The sequence below is a fragment of the Aotus nancymaae genome, unplaced genomic scaffold (genome assembly GCF_030222135.1).
Source record: "Aotus nancymaae isolate 86718 unplaced genomic scaffold, 86718_ANA_hifiasm-v0.15.2.pri h1tg000008l, whole genome shotgun sequence".
Classification (NCBI taxonomy): Eukaryota; Metazoa; Chordata; class Mammalia; order Primates; family Aotidae; genus Aotus; species Aotus nancymaae.
This window is the reverse complement of record NW_026988419.1, coordinates 57,432,953-57,450,791: the sequence shown is the minus strand read 5'-3', so window position 1 is coordinate 57,450,791 and position 17,839 is coordinate 57,432,953. Positions and strand designations below refer to the sequence as shown.

The 17,839-nt window shown below is 37.6% G+C and overlaps 2 protein-coding genes across 5 annotated transcripts in view; one reads left to right on the top strand and one right to left on the bottom strand.

The window, feature by feature from the left end:
* Positions 1-1,784: 1,784 nt before the first annotated feature.
* On the top strand, positions 1,785-4,118 carry IFT70B (intraflagellar transport 70B). The gene has a single exon (XM_064372857.1). The coding sequence runs from the start codon at positions 1,979-1,981 to the stop codon at positions 3,974-3,976; it is 1,998 nt and encodes a 665-aa protein (XP_064228927.1). The 5' UTR covers positions 1,785-1,978; the 3' UTR covers positions 3,977-4,118.
* Positions 4,119-10,526: 6,408 nt separating this feature from the next.
* The window catches only part of AGPS (alkylglycerone phosphate synthase), a 219,447-nt gene continuing 212,134 nt past the window's right edge, over positions 10,527-17,839 (bottom strand). For all 4 annotated transcript variants that reach the window (XM_012471935.2, XM_012471934.3, XM_012471937.2 and 1 more), the window contains exon 20: positions 10,527-16,218. In XM_012471935.2, the coding sequence (XP_012327358.1) occupies positions 16,097-16,218 (122 nt within the window). In that variant the 3' untranslated portion in view covers positions 10,527-16,096. The remainder of the gene's footprint in view (positions 16,219-17,839) is intronic.

The window sequence follows — 17,839 nt, the reverse complement described above, 5'->3', positions numbered from 1 at the left end:
GCTGGTTGCTTTAACAGGAAAATAACAACATAAAAAAAGCAAGACACTAATATTCTCCTATAATTGGGCCCATATGTGACAGACAGAATTAATTCATCATTGACTACTACCTACAGAACTTAGCTTTGGAATTTCATGGTTCAGCTGCTTCTTATCTAGCTGTGTGATCTCGAGCAAGTTACCTAATCTTTCTGATTCACATGTTCACAGTAATATGCAGAAAACAAGGTGGTTATTATGGTTCAAAATAATATATATATATGTCATCTAATAGAATGCAATGCAATATGGCCAGTGTTGGCTCCAAAATTTATACGTAGAAAAGATTTACAGACAGCAATACTGTTGAAGAGGCAGTAAGGTACCTGCATTGAAGTATTTAATGACATAGCGAAGACATGCTCTAACTTGGACTGTTTATCTTGGGTGGTAGTGAGGCCAATGGACATCATGGAAGACTACAAAAGACAATGCCCGGTCCCAGGCCACCATATGATAGATGTTAATGAATTACAACTAGTATTGTTACCTTGAAAACTATGCTATTTACAAGTACTTCACTGGGATAAGCCAAATTCATATTTTGCTATCTTGTCTATGTTCCTAATTCTTGATTGAAAAATTGTATTTATTCTGCCTGCCCTAAAATCTATGGTCTCCAGGTCAGTTTTATCTATGGGTATTTTTAAAATTACTGATTAGATATAATTTCATAGATTAACTAAGCCCCTAGTTTTCCACAGCCCCACCATGGGCATTATTAAATTGAAAAAAATTATACAAAAATAGCCCCAGGATAATAACATGGAATCTACAGCATCTATTCCAAACATATAACAAAGAATTAAAGAAAACCCAGAATGATATCTTGTACAGTCTAGCAAATCTGCATAGAAATCTTCAAACTAAGCGTCTGGAAAAAGTGTAGGCAATCATTTTTTATTTTAACAGAATAAAATCCATATTTATCAGCTCAGTATCCAAAATTCCTAGAAGCCTGACAAGTACAACCAGAGCATGTCTGTCTCTCTCTCTCTCACACACACACACACATCTCTGGCTAATTTAATAGTTAAGAGAGTAAAAATCCATTGGGAAAGGAGCACATTTTAGTCTTGCATTTTCCCCTCCTGAAAAAGACTGAGGTCATGCATTTCTCCAGCGTTTCTACTTAGTAGTGAAAGTTGGAACTCTAGCGCAATGGGGATGGCCAAGGGCAAAGGCCAATATATACATGGTAATATTTGTTGTTATGGGAAAAAAAGAGCAGGAGATACTTGGACCTAAAACCGAAACTTTCCCAGTACCAATTAAGATTCACAACACCTTTTCCTCATTAACCTCTGGAAACCACCAAATGAAGGACTCCTGTTCCGAGCTCTATTCTGTTCTTAGAAACTGTGCCATCAGGGTAGCCTAAAAAGAACCTGCTCTAATTCTAGGGGAATTCAAAGAGATAACTCGCTTTTTGCCACCCAGGTCCTTTTACTAAAACTAAACCAAAAGCCAGCATTGGTATAGCGTACAAGGTTCAAAATCGCCAGGAACGTGGGATCGGAAACCTTCCTCCGTCGCGCCAGACATCGAGGTGGCACAACACACACAGAGAGCGCATCTCATTTGTAAAGGGCAGAGAAGGAGGGTGATGACCCTGTGTTCCCACGGGCCGCGGGGCTGCTCTGTACAGCAGAGACTACACCTCCCAGCATGCAGCGCGGCCATGACCCAGGCCGCGGCGCAACTGGAACGGTGCATGCCAGGATGGGGAGGTTCGGTTTCTGAACGGCCCAGAGAAGTAGCTTTTATCCACCTAACTCCTGCCACTCCGCAGTCCAGAGTCTTTGAAGATCAAACCAAACTTGAGAGACTGAAGAGAATAGTCTCTTTTTATTCCTAACAGATTTCTTGCAGCAAAGTAACCGGCAGTCTTCCGTTTCCGGTTGCCGTGGTAACCACAGACATAACAGCCGTGGCGGTTATGGCTGGCCTGAAAGGCGCTCAGATCCCCGACGGGGAGTTCACCGCGGTCGTGTACCGGCTCATCCGCGATGCCCGCTACGCCGAGGCGGTGCAGCTGCTGGGCCGAGAGCCGCAGCGGAGCCCGCGGAGCCGCGCCGTCCTGTCGTTGCTGGGCTACTGCTACTACCGCCTGCAGGAGTTCGGGTTGGCGGCCGAGTGCTATGAGCAGCTGAGCCAGCTGCACCCGGAACTGGAGCAGTACCGCCTGTACCAGGCCCAGGCCCTGTACAAGGCCTGCCTTTATCCGGAGGCCACCCGGGTCGCCTGCCTTCTCATGGATAACCCCGCCTACCACAGCCGGGTCCTCCGCCTGCAAGCTGCCATCAAATACAGCGAAGGCGATCTGCCAGGGTCCAGGAGCCTGGTGGAGCAGCTGCTGAGTGGGGAAGGGGGAGAAGATAGTGGGGTCGAGAATGAGACTGATGGCCAGGTCAACCTGGGTTGTTTGCTCTACAAGGAGGGACAGTATGAAGCTGCGTGCTCCAAGTTTTTTGCGGCCCTGCAGGCCTCGGGCTACCAACCTGACCTTTCCTACAACCTGGCTTTGGCTTATTACAGCAGCCGGCAGTATGCCTCAGCACTGAAGCATATCACTGAGATTATTGAGCGTGGTATGCGCCAGCACCCTGAGCTAGGTGTGGGCATGACCACTGAGGGCATTGATGTTCACAGTGTTGGAAACACCTTAGTCCTCCACCAGACTGCTTTGGTGGAAGCCTTCAACCTTAAGGCAGCCATAGAATACCAATTGAGAAACTATCAGGCAGCCCAAAAAGCCTTCACTGACATGCCACCCAGGGCAGAGGAAGAGTTGGACCCTGTGACTCTACACAACCAGGCACTAATGAACATGGATGCCAGGCCTACAGAAGGGTTTGAAAAGCTACAGTTTTTGCTCCAGCAGAATTCCTTTCCCCCAGAGACTTTTGGCAACCTATTACTGCTCTACTGTAAATATGAGTATTTTGACCTTGCAGCAGATGTCCTGGCAGAAAATGCCCATTTGACTTACAAGTTCCTCACACCCTATCTCTATGACTTCTTGGATGCCGTGATTACTTGCCTGACAGCTCCTGAAGAGACTTTCCTTAAGCTTGATGGGCTAGCAGGGATGCTGTCTGAGGTCCTCTGGAAACTCACCATACAAGTACAGGAAGCAAGACACAATAGAGATGATGAAGCCATCGAAAAGGCAGTGAATGAATATGATGAAACCCTGGAGAAGTATATTCCCGTGTTGATGGCTCAGGCAAAAATCTACTGGAACTGTGAAAATTATGCGATGGTGGAGAAGATCTTCCGCAAATCTGTGGAATTCTGTAATGACCATAACGTGTGGAAGCTGAATGTGGCTCATGTTCTGTTCATGCAGGAAAACAAATACAGAGAAGCCATTGGTTTCTATGAATCCATAGTTAAGAAGCATTATGATAACATCCTGAGTGTCAGTGCTATTGTACTGGCTAATCTCTGTGTTTCCTATATTATGACAAGTCAAAATGAAGAAGCAGAGGAGTTGATGAGGAAGATTGAAAAGGAGGAAGAGCAGCTCTCTTATCATGACCCAGATAAGAAAATGTACCATCTCTGCATTGTGAATTTGGTGATAGGAACTCTTTATTGCACCAAAGGAAACTATGAGTTTGGTATTTCTCGAGTTATCAAAAGTTTGGAACCTTGTAATAAAAAGCTGGGAACAGATACCTGGTATTATGCCAAAAGATGCTTCCTGTCCCTGTTAGAAAACATGTCGAAACACATGATAGTCATTCATGACAGTGTTATTCAAGAATGTATCCAGTTTCTAGAACACTGTGAACTTCATGGCAGAAACATACCTGCTATTATTGAACAACCCCTGGAAGAAAAAAGAATGCGTGTTGGAAAGAATACAGTCACATATGAGTCTAGGCAGTTAAAAGCTTTGATTTATGAGATTATAGGATGGAATATATAGTAATAGCTGATAATGGCATTTATCAAATGGTTTATTATGTAAACTTGCATTGCTTTAACTTTTGGCCTCTTTATATTTGTTACATGTTGAGCTTTGTACACTTATGCATTATAAAAATAAATAAATAGCTAAAACTTTTGCTGCCGATAAATTTCCCATGAAGTGAAATATTCTAAGAACTTTTACCCCAGAAGGAGTTAGGAAAAATTCCAAACTTATGAGAGATGTTTCTATCAGAAGTTGTAATGACTTTGTTTCCTTTCCGTTGTTATCTTTTGTGCTCTGATGTAGCTTGAGGGGCCTTTGCACAAGGATTACCTCTTTCAGGGGCCAAGCAGTATCTCAGTAGTAGTTAAGAGCAGTCTTTAATCATTTCAGGGATTGTGTGTTCTATTCTCGCAATTTACTCTCACATTAATTTGTAATGCATCCTTTTTATATAGACTTCAGGATATTTTGGCAATGTTTTCTAATATGGATATAATGCTTTACCCAACCCAAATTCCTTAGGTTGTGTTTATTTTTTTAACACTCAAAAGTCAGTAAAAAAATTTGTTGCCTTAACAAAATTATGGTGCATTATATAATGTAGAGACAATGAACCATTATCAAAGAACAATTTTCCCTGGTTGTCTTTTGCTCCCTTTATTACCTATATAAACAAAATACACTGTTACTATTTTCCATAATAACTTTTTAAATATTTATCTCTGTGACAAATAACAAAGGTATCCTGAGAATTCAGGGGTTTGGTTGTTTAAGAGACAGACGTTTTATTATGTTTGTTGCCCAGGCTGGTATCTAACTCCTGCACTTTAAGCAATACTCCCACTTCAGCTTCCCAAGTAGCTGGGACTACTGGCACAAATCACTGGGTCCAGCTAGAACTCAGTTCTTAATTCCTACATTTGTGTTTGCAATTTAGGATATGCTGGATATACAGCATTTCCATGTTGTAACCTCTTGGATAAGGAAAAAATCTTGGCCACCAGGCCTGGCCAAAAAGGCCAATTCTGAGTTGTAACGTTCATTTCATGTCCACAACTCCCAGTGGTTTTTTGGAGTTCCCACTGGGAACTACATACATTCTGATCAGGCATTTTATTTTCTGAACCTTAGAAGAGCTTTACTATTTGATTTCCCATTCCTCACTCCTGTCTCTCCACAAAAAGTAACTGTCAACCCTAATTTGATCTGGCTTAGAAAAATCAAGAGTATTAGATTGAATCATATGAAATTATTGATTTTGACAGTTTTTGATGTACAAAACTAGCAGTTTCTTATGGCTCAAACTAGTAGCTTTCTTCTGAATGGTAGAGAACTTCTGCCATAACAAGATGATTTGTTTCCTTCAAGGAAAAGGAACCACTTAGCCACATAGGTACCGATAAGAAACATGCTCAACATAACTCCTCTGTAGCATGACCTCCTGAGTGCTCAAATTGTATTATATCAGGAAATTTGGCTTCTTGTGAAGTTCAATCGGTTTGAATTTATGGTATTTTAAATCTTAATGATCTGAGCTGCTATCATTTACCACTAATGCTTTAGTCTCAGTGGAGGACAAGCTTTGGAGGACAAGCAATGTTTAGTGACCTCTTCACTGTATCCCATAGCACATTCCACGTCTGGGAAATGTTCTTTGTTTAACAAGTTCTGTACAAAACGTGTTGCTGCAGTTCAGCCCCTGTCAATCTTGGTAGCCCCTTAAGATTTAGAAAGTAAATGAACTGAAATCTTGTTTTCAATAGCCATATTAAAATTCTGGTTTTTTTTCCTATTTATTCTAAACCACACTATTTTCTTTAGGGGAAAAAAAAAGGCATAAGTGTAACTAATGTTAACCAACCAAAAACAAATGTTTTCCAGATTCCCTTCTGCAAATAGCCTGGTCTTTATTTGGCCACAGTTTATTTACCCAGGTGCTATGTGTTTGTGGTTTTGATGTATGTGTAATTTAACTTTTCAGAACATAAAAAGCTTTTCAGAATGGTTTTTAACCCCTTGCTGCTGGGCAATTGGGATTTCCTGGTTAGTAATCTATAAGGAAATCCTGACTGCTCCCACCACTAAGAAATAAAAGTGAATCATGACATTTGCCCCCTTCTTTACCCTGGCTCTCAGAGAAGCACCCACCCAGATTCAGATTGCTGCTGGCAACAACGAAGTCTTATGAACTGCACAGAGTCAGAAGTCTGGTGCTGAGGCCTGGGAAGACAGGGCATTCCTAACTCCCCTGGCCCTTGTTGTCCTTATTTTCAGGATATATATCTTTAAAACTCAAAGAACCCTGCTTTGCTTCTTGATTCTAAAAAGCAAATGACTTTACAATGACCCCATATTTTGCCATTTGAGTGAAAGCTTCTGTACCTAAAACTCGAATGAAAAGCTTTGTTCTGTGCTCCTAGAGTATATATATTAAGTGCTACAAGTACTTTTCTTGACCAGGAGTTCCTTATAGAAATATAAGGAATCTTTTAAGATTTTATCCTAATACCTGCATAGCCTATTTTAAAGGAATCAAATATTAAGTATTTCATCTTAGCCCCTTGATCTCCACATGGGCACACACAAAATAGGAGCATGTGCTTACACACAAGTAGTTATATTTGTTTTCTCAGGATCAAGAACTTGATCTTTCTGTGCAGAAAGATCAGTGACATGACACGCCTGTCAAAGGATTTTTATTCCTCATGACAGTCTCCCTTTGAATGTGACCTCAGCTGCAGAACAGATGTTTGCTCTAATACCATCTGTGAAGGTCAGGTGTAGCGGCTAACTCTGACCCATTCATGAGAAGCAGACAACTGGGAACTGGGATCACTGGGTGGGGATGGAGGTGGGTCATCTGGCAATGAGACAGCTGTAATCATAGAGGGGACACTCCTAACCTGAGGGGTGTATGGCCTCACAGTCTTAGAGGAGCACCTCAGATGGAATCCATACAGAATCAGTGATAGGTTTGGCCCAAGGTTAGAATGATTTCTCTAGAGAGGGCTATGGGATAGATGCCCAAATAAATATACTTATTAGGAAATGTGAGATTAGAAAGGGTAAATGGCTTGGAGGGGAAGCTTTAGAAGTGTCTTTCTGAGCCGTCTGCCCCATAATCCTCATCTGGGCTCATTTTCTCCCTGGTGTTCTAGAGGGTTAGCAGTGTTGGAAGTCTGACTATAGTTAAGCAGAGTGAGACCATCCAAACAACCTAACTTTAAAAAGATAACATCACTCAAGAAAGACTTTTCAGCTGAGTATCAGGATTTTAAAATATAATTTTTATGTCTCAGGTTCTCTCCCTTTTTCTTAATGACCCTGGGTGATCTGTATTTCTGAGGGCGTTCTCTGCCACAGAGTAGCTTCCTGGCATTAGTGTGGCTTGCAGCTCATTCTCCACCATTCACTAAATGCCTCTTATCCCTTGTTTACCTACCTCTGGGACTAAAGTGACATTTGGGTTTTTTGTAGTTTTCACTTTTGGGGATATGCCCTTTGTATTAAGTCAAACCACATTTTGTCATAAGCCAGTAACTCTTGGTTTTTGGTTGTCCAACTAATTACCACGAGTGTAACCATCAGATTCTAAGCTGATACTTCCATTCTAGTTATGATATATACTTTTTGAGTACCCTAATGTAGCTTAAACCCTTCAGCAGCAACCTGAATTTTTAAATTAGTACTTTTAAGAAACTGTGACTTTCCAAAGAACCTAGATTATTGTCTCTAGATTATAATAAAACATTTATTTAACCTCAAACAGTTCTTTGAATTTCCAGTCTCTCAATGGAAGACGTATAACTTATAGGTTGTCTTATATTTTAAAGTGCAGCTCAAAGAGTACAATATCAAAGTTATAAAAATGCAAATTTATTAACTCCATCTGATACAGCACTTCCCTTTATGAGTTTCATATTAAACCCACAAATTTTTCAGTGCAGGATACTGTGGGTTAAACATTTACGCAGCAAGACAGTATCTGAGAAAAAAAACCTTTCTGGTACTCTATGGCATGTGGTCACAAAGATAGCAGCTTCTACTCTGTAGTAGGAAGAGACTCCATTTCTTTACTTGTGCCCTGCTGTAGAGGACAATAAATAATAATCTACTTTAAAAAGAAATGCTGTGTACATCATAATCATCCAGCACAAGTAGCCTACAGCAGTGAAGCAGCCAGCACACAGGTACTGGAGTTAGCTACCTGGCTCCACAGCCCTGCAATGCCACCTCCCAGCTACTAATGGTGGGTGCTTCTTAACCTAACTAAACTTCAGGTTTTTTTTCATGAGTAAAAAGGGGATGATATCACTTACTTCACAGAGTTGTTGTGATAACAATACTACCTTCTTGCCTGTCTGGTAAAAAAGGGTGAATTTAAAAATTAATTATATAGTGTTCAGCAAAAAAACCACAGATTCATTAGAATTAGTGAGACCACGTTGAAAGGTATCTCAGGATTTTCATTTTATAAAAGAAGAAATTATGTCTAAATAGGGAAAGTGACTTGTAGTTTTTAGAGAAAAATGAATCACACCCAAAATGTCCTGAATAAAACCTTATCCACTGTGTTCTTATATTTAGAACCCTATCTTCTTCTAAGTTACTTTACAGTGGTAAAATTCTGCCATTTTTAAAACAGAGCAGCTTCACTGATCTAATGTTAGCACAATGAGGTATGAAGGACGTGGCAGAACTATGCAAGGGTGGATTTCAGAGCTTGTCCTAATTAGGCAATACCTGGCCCAATCAACAGACTACATCAGAAAATGCAGCAGAAAATGGATTTGATCTTTTTAAAGAGAGACATGCCCCTGAGGCCAAACACAGGCAAAAGAAAATGTGATGGCAGGAAGGTCTCATTTCTTTTTTTTTTTTTTTTTTTTTGAGATGGAGTCTTGCTCTGTTGCCTAGGCTGGAGTGCAGTGGTACGATCTCGGCTCACTGCAACCTCTGCCTACTGGATTCAAGCAATTCTCCTGCCTCAGCTTCCCTGGTAGCTGGAATTACAGGCGTGTGCCACCATGCCCAGCTAACTTTTGTATTTTTAGTAGAGATGGGGTTTCACCATCTTTGCCAGGCTGGCCTCAAACTCCTGACCTCGTGATCCACCCACCTTGGCCTCCCAAAATGCTGGGATTACGGGCATGAACCACCACGCCTGGCCCTAATTTATTTTTCTTATAGGGTAGCACAGGAAACTGTAGTAGTAACTTTATCAGTATTTCAGTGGGGCAGGAGAAAATGTTAAGTAAACATGATTACTTGTTTATCTGGCATAAATGTGGATTAATTGAAAAAGCATATTTGGGGCCAAAATGTACAAATATAAGGTAGACAACTATATGCCAAGTGAAAGTGTGGCTGTCTGAATCCTGAAAGCTCTTTCAGGGATGAAATGTCAGGGTCAGGCAGGCTTTTGTAATGTACCAGTTATCTGTCATTACTTGGATGAGAATCCAGACGGTATTTGTCTCAATTTACTGATGACCTGAAGCTTGATGGCACAGAAAATATTCTAGGTAAGAGTCAAGATCCTAACATTTTGAAAATATGGAACTAACTCTACTAAGATACAAAGTTTAGTAAAGCTAAATATAAGTAATGGGCCTTTAAAAAATCAGCCTCCAAGGAGATGTGGCCAAAATGTTATATGAAAAAGACAACCTTTGGTAAATGGCATATAGTTAGTATGAGCTGACAGAGCAATGCCCACCAAAAATGCTTTTTTAATTAGACACTAGAGGAAGCACTGGTACTACTCTGGAAGATTTGTTTTCAGGCATAGACACCTCACTTTAAAAACATCAAATGGGCACATGTGGGGAGGATTAGGAAGGTGAAAGTCTAGAAATGACAAAAGCAAAAGTTGACAGGAGAAGGTGTTGAGGAATATGAGACCTGACTTTAAATACGAAGAGCAGCCCTTCAACAGAGCAATTGGACAATTCTTTGACTAAAAGTGGCAGAATTTGTATAATGGGTAGAAAAGGAACACAAATTTCAATCTTAAAAAAAAAAAAAAACTTCCTAATACCTGAAGATTACGGAGTTGGAAAAGGCTTCCAGAGCCTTCCTGGAAAGGCAATGAACCTGTATTTGTTCACAACAAATGTTCAGGACGACTGCTTATCTGTTTGTGGCCTGGGAAATGTTAGGCAGTGATTATGTTCAGATGAGATGAAATAGAAATAAGATGGGATGATTTCTAGGGTTAATTCAATCTGAACTTATATAGGCCAGGTAAAAAATTGCTTTTCCTAACTACATAGTAGAACTAAAATCTTAGTGTGGCTAGTGATTATTGAAATGTATCATGTAAGACAGAGTTCAACAGGTCTGACCTTCAGTCATTTCAGAGCGCAGACAGCTACAACCTTGCTTTCAGTGTGGGAGCCACAGGCAGGGGTGTAATCAGTATTTGTGCACATGCTCTTCACTACCAGAAAGAGTACTCAAGCGTACAAAGTGTATCCTGTTTGTTTTGCCGAGTATAGCATGCTGGAAACAAAGATTAAATATAACCAACATGAAATAAATAACAATTTCTATAACAATGCATGGTTGTGGTATTGTTTTATTTTTCCCCAGCACATTTTAAAAATCACACATGGGCATTTGCTTATAGAACAGTACAGTCTAAGAAAACCAGTAAGAGGAGAATTTGAACATACACTGAAAGCATGAAATATTGACTATGTGTTGAGCCCTTGTGGAAAACAGTATGGCTCAGTCGGAATTGACAAAGCTATGCTGGAATCTCTCAGGAATTTTCCTTCCCACTGCATATCCTCTTTTAGACTATGAATGTAAAGAGAAGAACTGTTTGTATGCATTAGTTACAGCAATATAATGGCTTACATACAAGTGCTTACCCACATGTAGTTCCCAAAGGATTACTACAGTACTGGCAGGAATATGTACTGCCTTGGAGGAAGACTCAGGATAAGACATTATTCAAGTCAAGTTGTATCAGAGCCAAAGTATTTCAAAAAAGGACTTAGCAAAAAGGACAAAAATTAATATAATCTACATATATTTCTCATAAGATTTAATCATTGTCCAGGAACAGAAATATTCGTTATTCTGAAGGCACCATCACACGAAAAAGGACTGACACACAATAGTAGGAATAAAAACCACCCGCCCCCCCCACCTCCACAGGTTCTGCTCCTCAGGGAGCTTGTGAGCAAACATCCAAAAAGAATGTAGTGAGTGTCGTGAGGCTCAATGCCACATCCACCAAACCACAACTTAGGGCTACTAGGTTGGGTCAGTAGAATGAAAATGTAGGAATGAAAAGCACATACAAATCCCATTGACTGATTAGATGTGTGTCAGAATACAGGTCTACCATACAATTAGTTAAATATACTAGAACAGATTATCCAAAACAACACTGTGGAAAGAATTACCAGTGTTTCCACATACAACTACTTCATTCCTGACATGTTCTTGAAGAGGAATAGCCTTGAACTGCTGAACGACCTCTGTCTAAAGACTTATCCTCTCCCACTCATTTCAAATAATGGCTATTTCATGGAAAAAAAAAAAATCCCAACAAGGCACTATGAGTTTTTAGGGATACAGTATAAGTAGCTCAAAAAATAACTACTTATAGAAACTTGTATGCCAGTATGAGCATTTCATGTCCTTTTCTGATATGTGAACAAGATTACTTTAAAGGAAAAACATGTTTCCTAGGGTGCTTGTGGTGTCCAGGAAAAACACGGCCAACAATAGATTGTCTTAAAAACATGTATGTATGTTGCTTAGAAATCCATCATAAAACAGATATTTTTCCTTTTCTTTCTCTCTCAGAGTTGGAATTCAGAGTCTCTGTACAATGTTTTTCCTTGTGAAAAAATAACCTCCTTTGGAAACCAAAAATCTTTTCATGTTCACAGAACTAAAGTTACTAATTTCTGTGATGATTCTTTGGCTTGAGTGTTCTATATATCAGTGGTCCTTACTCTGATTTGTTAAGGAATTAATTGTGATTAGAAGAGCACAAGAGTGCTCACTCTTTGAGGATCTTCCAAAGTTCAAAACGGAATGCTTTAGGTTCACAGGAGTCTCAGTGCCTCCTGAATATATAGGATTGCTTTTAAAAAAACGATTAGGGATTGATAAAACCTAGCTAACAATATCCTCAGCTATAAATCCAAAGGGATTTAGTCAAAAGTAGGTTGCACTTGATTATGCTACAAGCAACAAAATTATCAGAATTAATTTTGTGTTTTCAAATCAGTGGAAATATGAACACGAAAAACTAAAGTTAAAAGAAAAACCCATATGCAAACAGAAGAATAAACAGCTTCACACTCCCTTTGAAGAAAAAAAAAATCTTAGACCCAGGTCCATTTTATTAATAATATGTACTATAATCTCTTGACATTACAAGTAGTTTTTACAGTTAAATTTCACACTGAAGACAAACACTGATTGGCTTAGGGAGCAGAAAGCTGAGTAACTTACATCCTTTATATCAGACACTATATTTTAACAGTTTAGGAAAACTTTTTACACTTTCTGGATTTAAGCATCAATGTGTAAGTTGTTTCCTCTACAGGAAACTGAAATTAGTAAGAATTAAGTGAATATACTGACATATGGCTCATTTGGGAACATGAAGCCTAGAGCAAAGCCAAGCTTCTGTAACTCGTAAAGTCAAAGCTAAAACATTCTGGATTCTTCAAATCTAAATGGGCACTTGTTATTTTCCACTTTTCTTCTACCATGAGCTAAGCCCTAACCAAAATCAAAGTTGATAAGGATTAAGTGGTAAACAAAAAAAATTATTAAAGCTGTCTTTAACTCCTGTCTCAGTGTTTTTAAAAATGTAGATATGCTTTCCACAGCATTCCATTTTGGCTGTCTCAAGCACCAGCACCTGCAGTGAATCAATCTATAGTAAGTAACTGTGTTCTAACATTTATATGGAACAGTAGTTCAACCAAATCCAGCCCCATTTGAACAGCTAAGGGAACACACTTCAGTGTAGGACTACAGAGCTTCTCTGATAAGCTACAGTTAATATAAAAGAATATGACAAAGGAAAGTCTGGGTGCCAACATGCAGAAAGGCATTTTCAAAAATGCAAGTTAGGACTTAGCAGTTACTAACAAACTACTCTGTAGGGGGAAAAGGTTTCCTTGCAACCATCTGTATCTGGTATAATATACACACCGATGGAAGCTCATCCTTTACTGCAATTTTGTTTTCAAAATACATCAATACAGTTATGCAAACTAGAAGGCGTCCAACTTCATAAATAACTTTTAAATAATAGTACTATAATATGTAAGTACTTTTAGGAAGAAAACTCCTACCTCCTTAGAAGAAGAAATAATATAATCCTCTTTTCTTTGTGTAAAATGATGGGCACAATAAACATGTGGCTTCCACAATTCTTACTAAGCTAAAAAAGCTCAAGTTACTTGTCATAAGACTAAATTGACTTATGTACTACTAGAAATTGCACCAAACATTAAGGCAACATTTTTTTTAAGGATCAATAAAGCCTGTTCATATTGAGTCTTTAGAATTCAATGTCATTTCTCACTAGCGGCAAGTTACCATTCTCACTGAAACCCCAACCCAAATGTGACATTACCAAATTTAAGTAAATTATTGCAAATATGACTAATTTAAGAAAGTCAGTGTTATGCAGTACTGAAAACCAAATTGGCAACAGGTTTTTAAAATTTAAAATAACCATTAAAAATGAGTTAAGAAGCATCACATAGTGTTCTCCTGACTTAACTTTTATGAAGTCATTTTAAGATACTATAGAAATAAGAGACATGGTTTAAGTGCTTCTGTGCATATTCATGAAATCAGTCCTCCACAGATGCTAAGTCTATACTGAGGCACCTCCCAGAAGTGGGTGTGTCAAAGTTGGGCTGGGGATGGGGGGAGGCTTTCTGATTTACTAAATCAGAGCAAAACAGTACTGATGAATGTTCTTGTGTTTCAAAATGATTTCGGTAGAAATTATTCCACCTACAAGATGGAGTCACCATTATAAAATCAAGATTGGGGAGTCCTGCATAGACATGGAAAAAGAAAGACAAAGATATAAATCATGAATTTCCTAAGGTTCATGTAGAACAGTGAACACAATAATTTCAGGTGTTACATTTATAGTTTGCTAATATCAAGTACAGATTTCTGAGGTTACTGAAATTGAACTCCCTGGGAAAGAATGTTATTAACAATCACATGCAAAGGAATGGATCTGCTTATGAACCTGTTTTATTTTTCCAAAATTACTCAGAGACATATTATATGTATACTTCCAGTAAGACATTAGTACATTCTTTAATTTTATATTTTGATCACCAATTAGAGAAATTACCTTCATGAACAGATGCATGTTATAAAGCTGAGATTTTTATAATTCTAGAGGCAACTTTCTCATCAAGTGTCCAACTAGGTTAAATATCAAGGGCTTAAAGCAAAGATCTGCTGGAAATTTTATAATTAAAAATAAATCACCAATGAAGAGAGGCAGCTTCTAAAAAATAAATATTTCATTTTGTTGTTAAACATATTTAATTCTAATTTAATTACAGATTTATTAATTTGAGGCCAATTTTAATAGTTAAAAATTATCATTTTGAAGTCTTAAAAATATCATTTTGTCAATTTTAAATTATCATTTTTCTGGTTAAGGCTACTTCTGATATAAAAGGTATCAAACTGCCCAAAAATACTTTGGAGCTGTTGCTACATATACAGACAGTGCATCATCCTTTTAAAGGATTGTCTGCATTTTGACTTACATTATCTGATCAAGTATTAGTTTTAAAAAATTATCAAAAGTTAGGTATTGCATTAAGAAAAGAATCCATCTCAAAATGTGAATCATGAACCTTGGCAGACAGTAATTCAAAGTAATCATTTCACTTTAATATCCAGATTTGAATGTACAAATGCTTGCTAAATGTGATTAATGTTCTCATTATTTAAGAAACGGGTTATTTCAAACTTTTTCTTATGGTATATGCATTAATACATTACATTTAAAAAAAATTTAGGTTAAACCAGTTATTCAAAATAGGCATTAAACCATTATTAAAAACTAAATTGAAACTTTTTATATGAAAACTTATCATGCCATTGGGGTTAATTTTTTAAAAGCAAAAATAATTTCTGTCATTGAAACTGCTGAGGCTTTCAAATTCAGTAGTTGAATGATGACTGTTTCTTTAGCCAAACAATTCTTGCAACTGGAGACATTAAGTGTAAGGAATCTTCCTTCTGCTCATGCTGTAGCTGCTGCTTCTGCATCTCAGCAACAAGAACGTGAATCAGAAACACTGGGACTCAAAGTTGAATAAAGGCATTCATTTCATGGTAAACCTGTTCTTCACTTGCAATGAGGGATGTCAGCTTTTCTTACAAAACATATTTTCAATGAATTAGAATATAACAATAGGTTATCTCAGTGATACAAATACAACTCATATTTCAATAGAAACAGAAATATGGAGAACAAAAACATGTCCCCTAACAGAATAATTTGTATATTGATGATTTAAGGTTTTATGCATGTATACTAATTTCAAAGAAAAACATAGGCCAAGCACCTTACAGAAGTGAAGGCTTTCTAAATAACAGGTTGCCTATATTCTTTCACAAATATCCTTCCCCTTAATGGCCTACTCACACTAGAATATGCTCTTAAACAATGTACATGTGTATCACTTCTCAGTGGAAGCATTCCCTAGACATCTGCTTCCCAGAAATGTTCTTTTAAAAAGAGGCTAGCTGAGCAATCACTGATACCAAAATCTGCCTTTGTTCCCCAAGAGGAAGCATCAATACAAAACAGCTGGCAGCAGCTTCCTCTGGAATAACTGGCAGCCTTGTGCTGCTGCCTAAAATCTGAAATGACAACCAGTTGGCTATAAAATGACATACCTACAATGAGAGAGATTTAGGAATACCATCTGTCAATCCATAGATGTAGAAACAAAACAAACTACAGAATGAAAACAAACTTATTTTAAACCAACAAACAAATGTATCCAAAATATAGTCCATGACATATCTGATTACTGGTATAACCACAGTTGAAAACTTAAAAAAACAGTGATATTTTTTGTAATGATACTAATGGATTTATAAAAGGTTTCTGTTTCCAAAGATGTTATTGGGATCCACATATTCCTTGACAGACTTCAGCATCCCAAAGCCGACATCAGAGATACTTTCCTTTAGCCATTGCTTCCGTAACTTGCCCACTGGAAAAACAAAATCAAAAATGCTTCAATATACGCTATGATGCTGGGAACCAATCAATCTTGTGACCATGAGTGAACAAACACTGTGTGATAAATGCTTTTATTCAAAAATGAGAAATGTTTTGCTTTATTTGATTTATTGAGCCCACCAGACTATCAAGCTCATTAAGCCCAATGTATTCCCAGGGGAAGTCTGTGCTCCACAGTGTCTCCTTTCTCTGTAAACTATGAAATGGAGATTGAAGGAAGCTTGGACGGAGATTATAGCCCATTTTACAAATAACAAAATGAGAAAAACGTGCATTTCAAAAAAACCCACCTCTGCCTCAACTACCCAACACACCCAAGTTTTAGAGAAAATGAAGTAAACTAAAGAAAAAAATCATATTGAGATGAATTTGTTGGGTAAATTTAGCAAAAATGACAGGATATATATCCTTAAAATATTTTTAGAAACATAAAGGCTTAAAAAAATAAGAAAATTTGAAACTTCAATAGGCTTAAGAAAAAAACCTGGCTATGAAGCTTTTATTTACATTTTCTTTTCACAGTACTTTTAAATAAATTTGTATGTTCCCAAATAATGGTTACTTTCTTTCTACTGTTTTTCCAGATTTAGATTTTTTTTTTCCTAAGGCATTAAATAAATCAAAAACCTAATCCATCGTAAACTTAATCTTTTGCTTTTACATACTGTACAAAGTTCTCTTTTTTTGTTTCTAAGTTTTGCTAATTTGTTCTGAGAATAGTGAAGTAACATAACGATTAGCAGCATAAATTACATTTCAAAAGGTACTCAATGAAAAACATAACCTTTTCTAAGTAGAACTTTTGTAAGAAAGAGTATGTACTTAATCTGTAAAAGAATTCTGAAATATCAACTTGCTCTGGCATTACAAAGCAAAGCAATATGCTAACTTATCTGTGGCAAAATGGATAAATCTTTTAATTTACAGTTAGGATTATTTGTAGTTGTACTTTTCCAAAAAACCCATTATTGTAATAATCGAATTCAAACGGTCATTTTCCACAAATGTTCATTAATGATCCAAAGTCATCAACAGTGATTTAATTGACCAACTGAAATGGGAAACCTTCTTTCATTAAAGTATTCAGCCTGTCATTCTAAAATGCATCCCCATTTATCAGGCTGTAGTGATACATCACAGCATCTGCCTTTTGGAAACTTTAAATACCATTTTAAGCTCAACTGAAACCATCTTTTGTGTCCAGTTCTCCAAGAAACCATCAAATTGTCATCAAAATAATAAATACTATGATAACCTCAGAAAGCAAATTATCTGCTTGGCTTTCAGAAACAAAAAAAGGTTATTGGTATTACGATGGGGGAAACAAGGTTCAGCAGAAAAAAAACCTTAAATTCAAAATGAAAAATTCTGTTTGAGATAGCTCTAAAACCAGAAGCTAAGAAGTACAAATTCCTACTCATGCAATTTCTACCACCTAAAGATATTCTACCAGGACCTTCTAATATCTCTTAAGGGACTGACCATGACTATGATTCAGTCTGTTTTTTCACATGCAAATGGATTAGACTCTAGTCTCTTCAACTCTAATATTCTATGATTTAAAGCACTTTTTTAAAAAGTTAAAAGTCAGA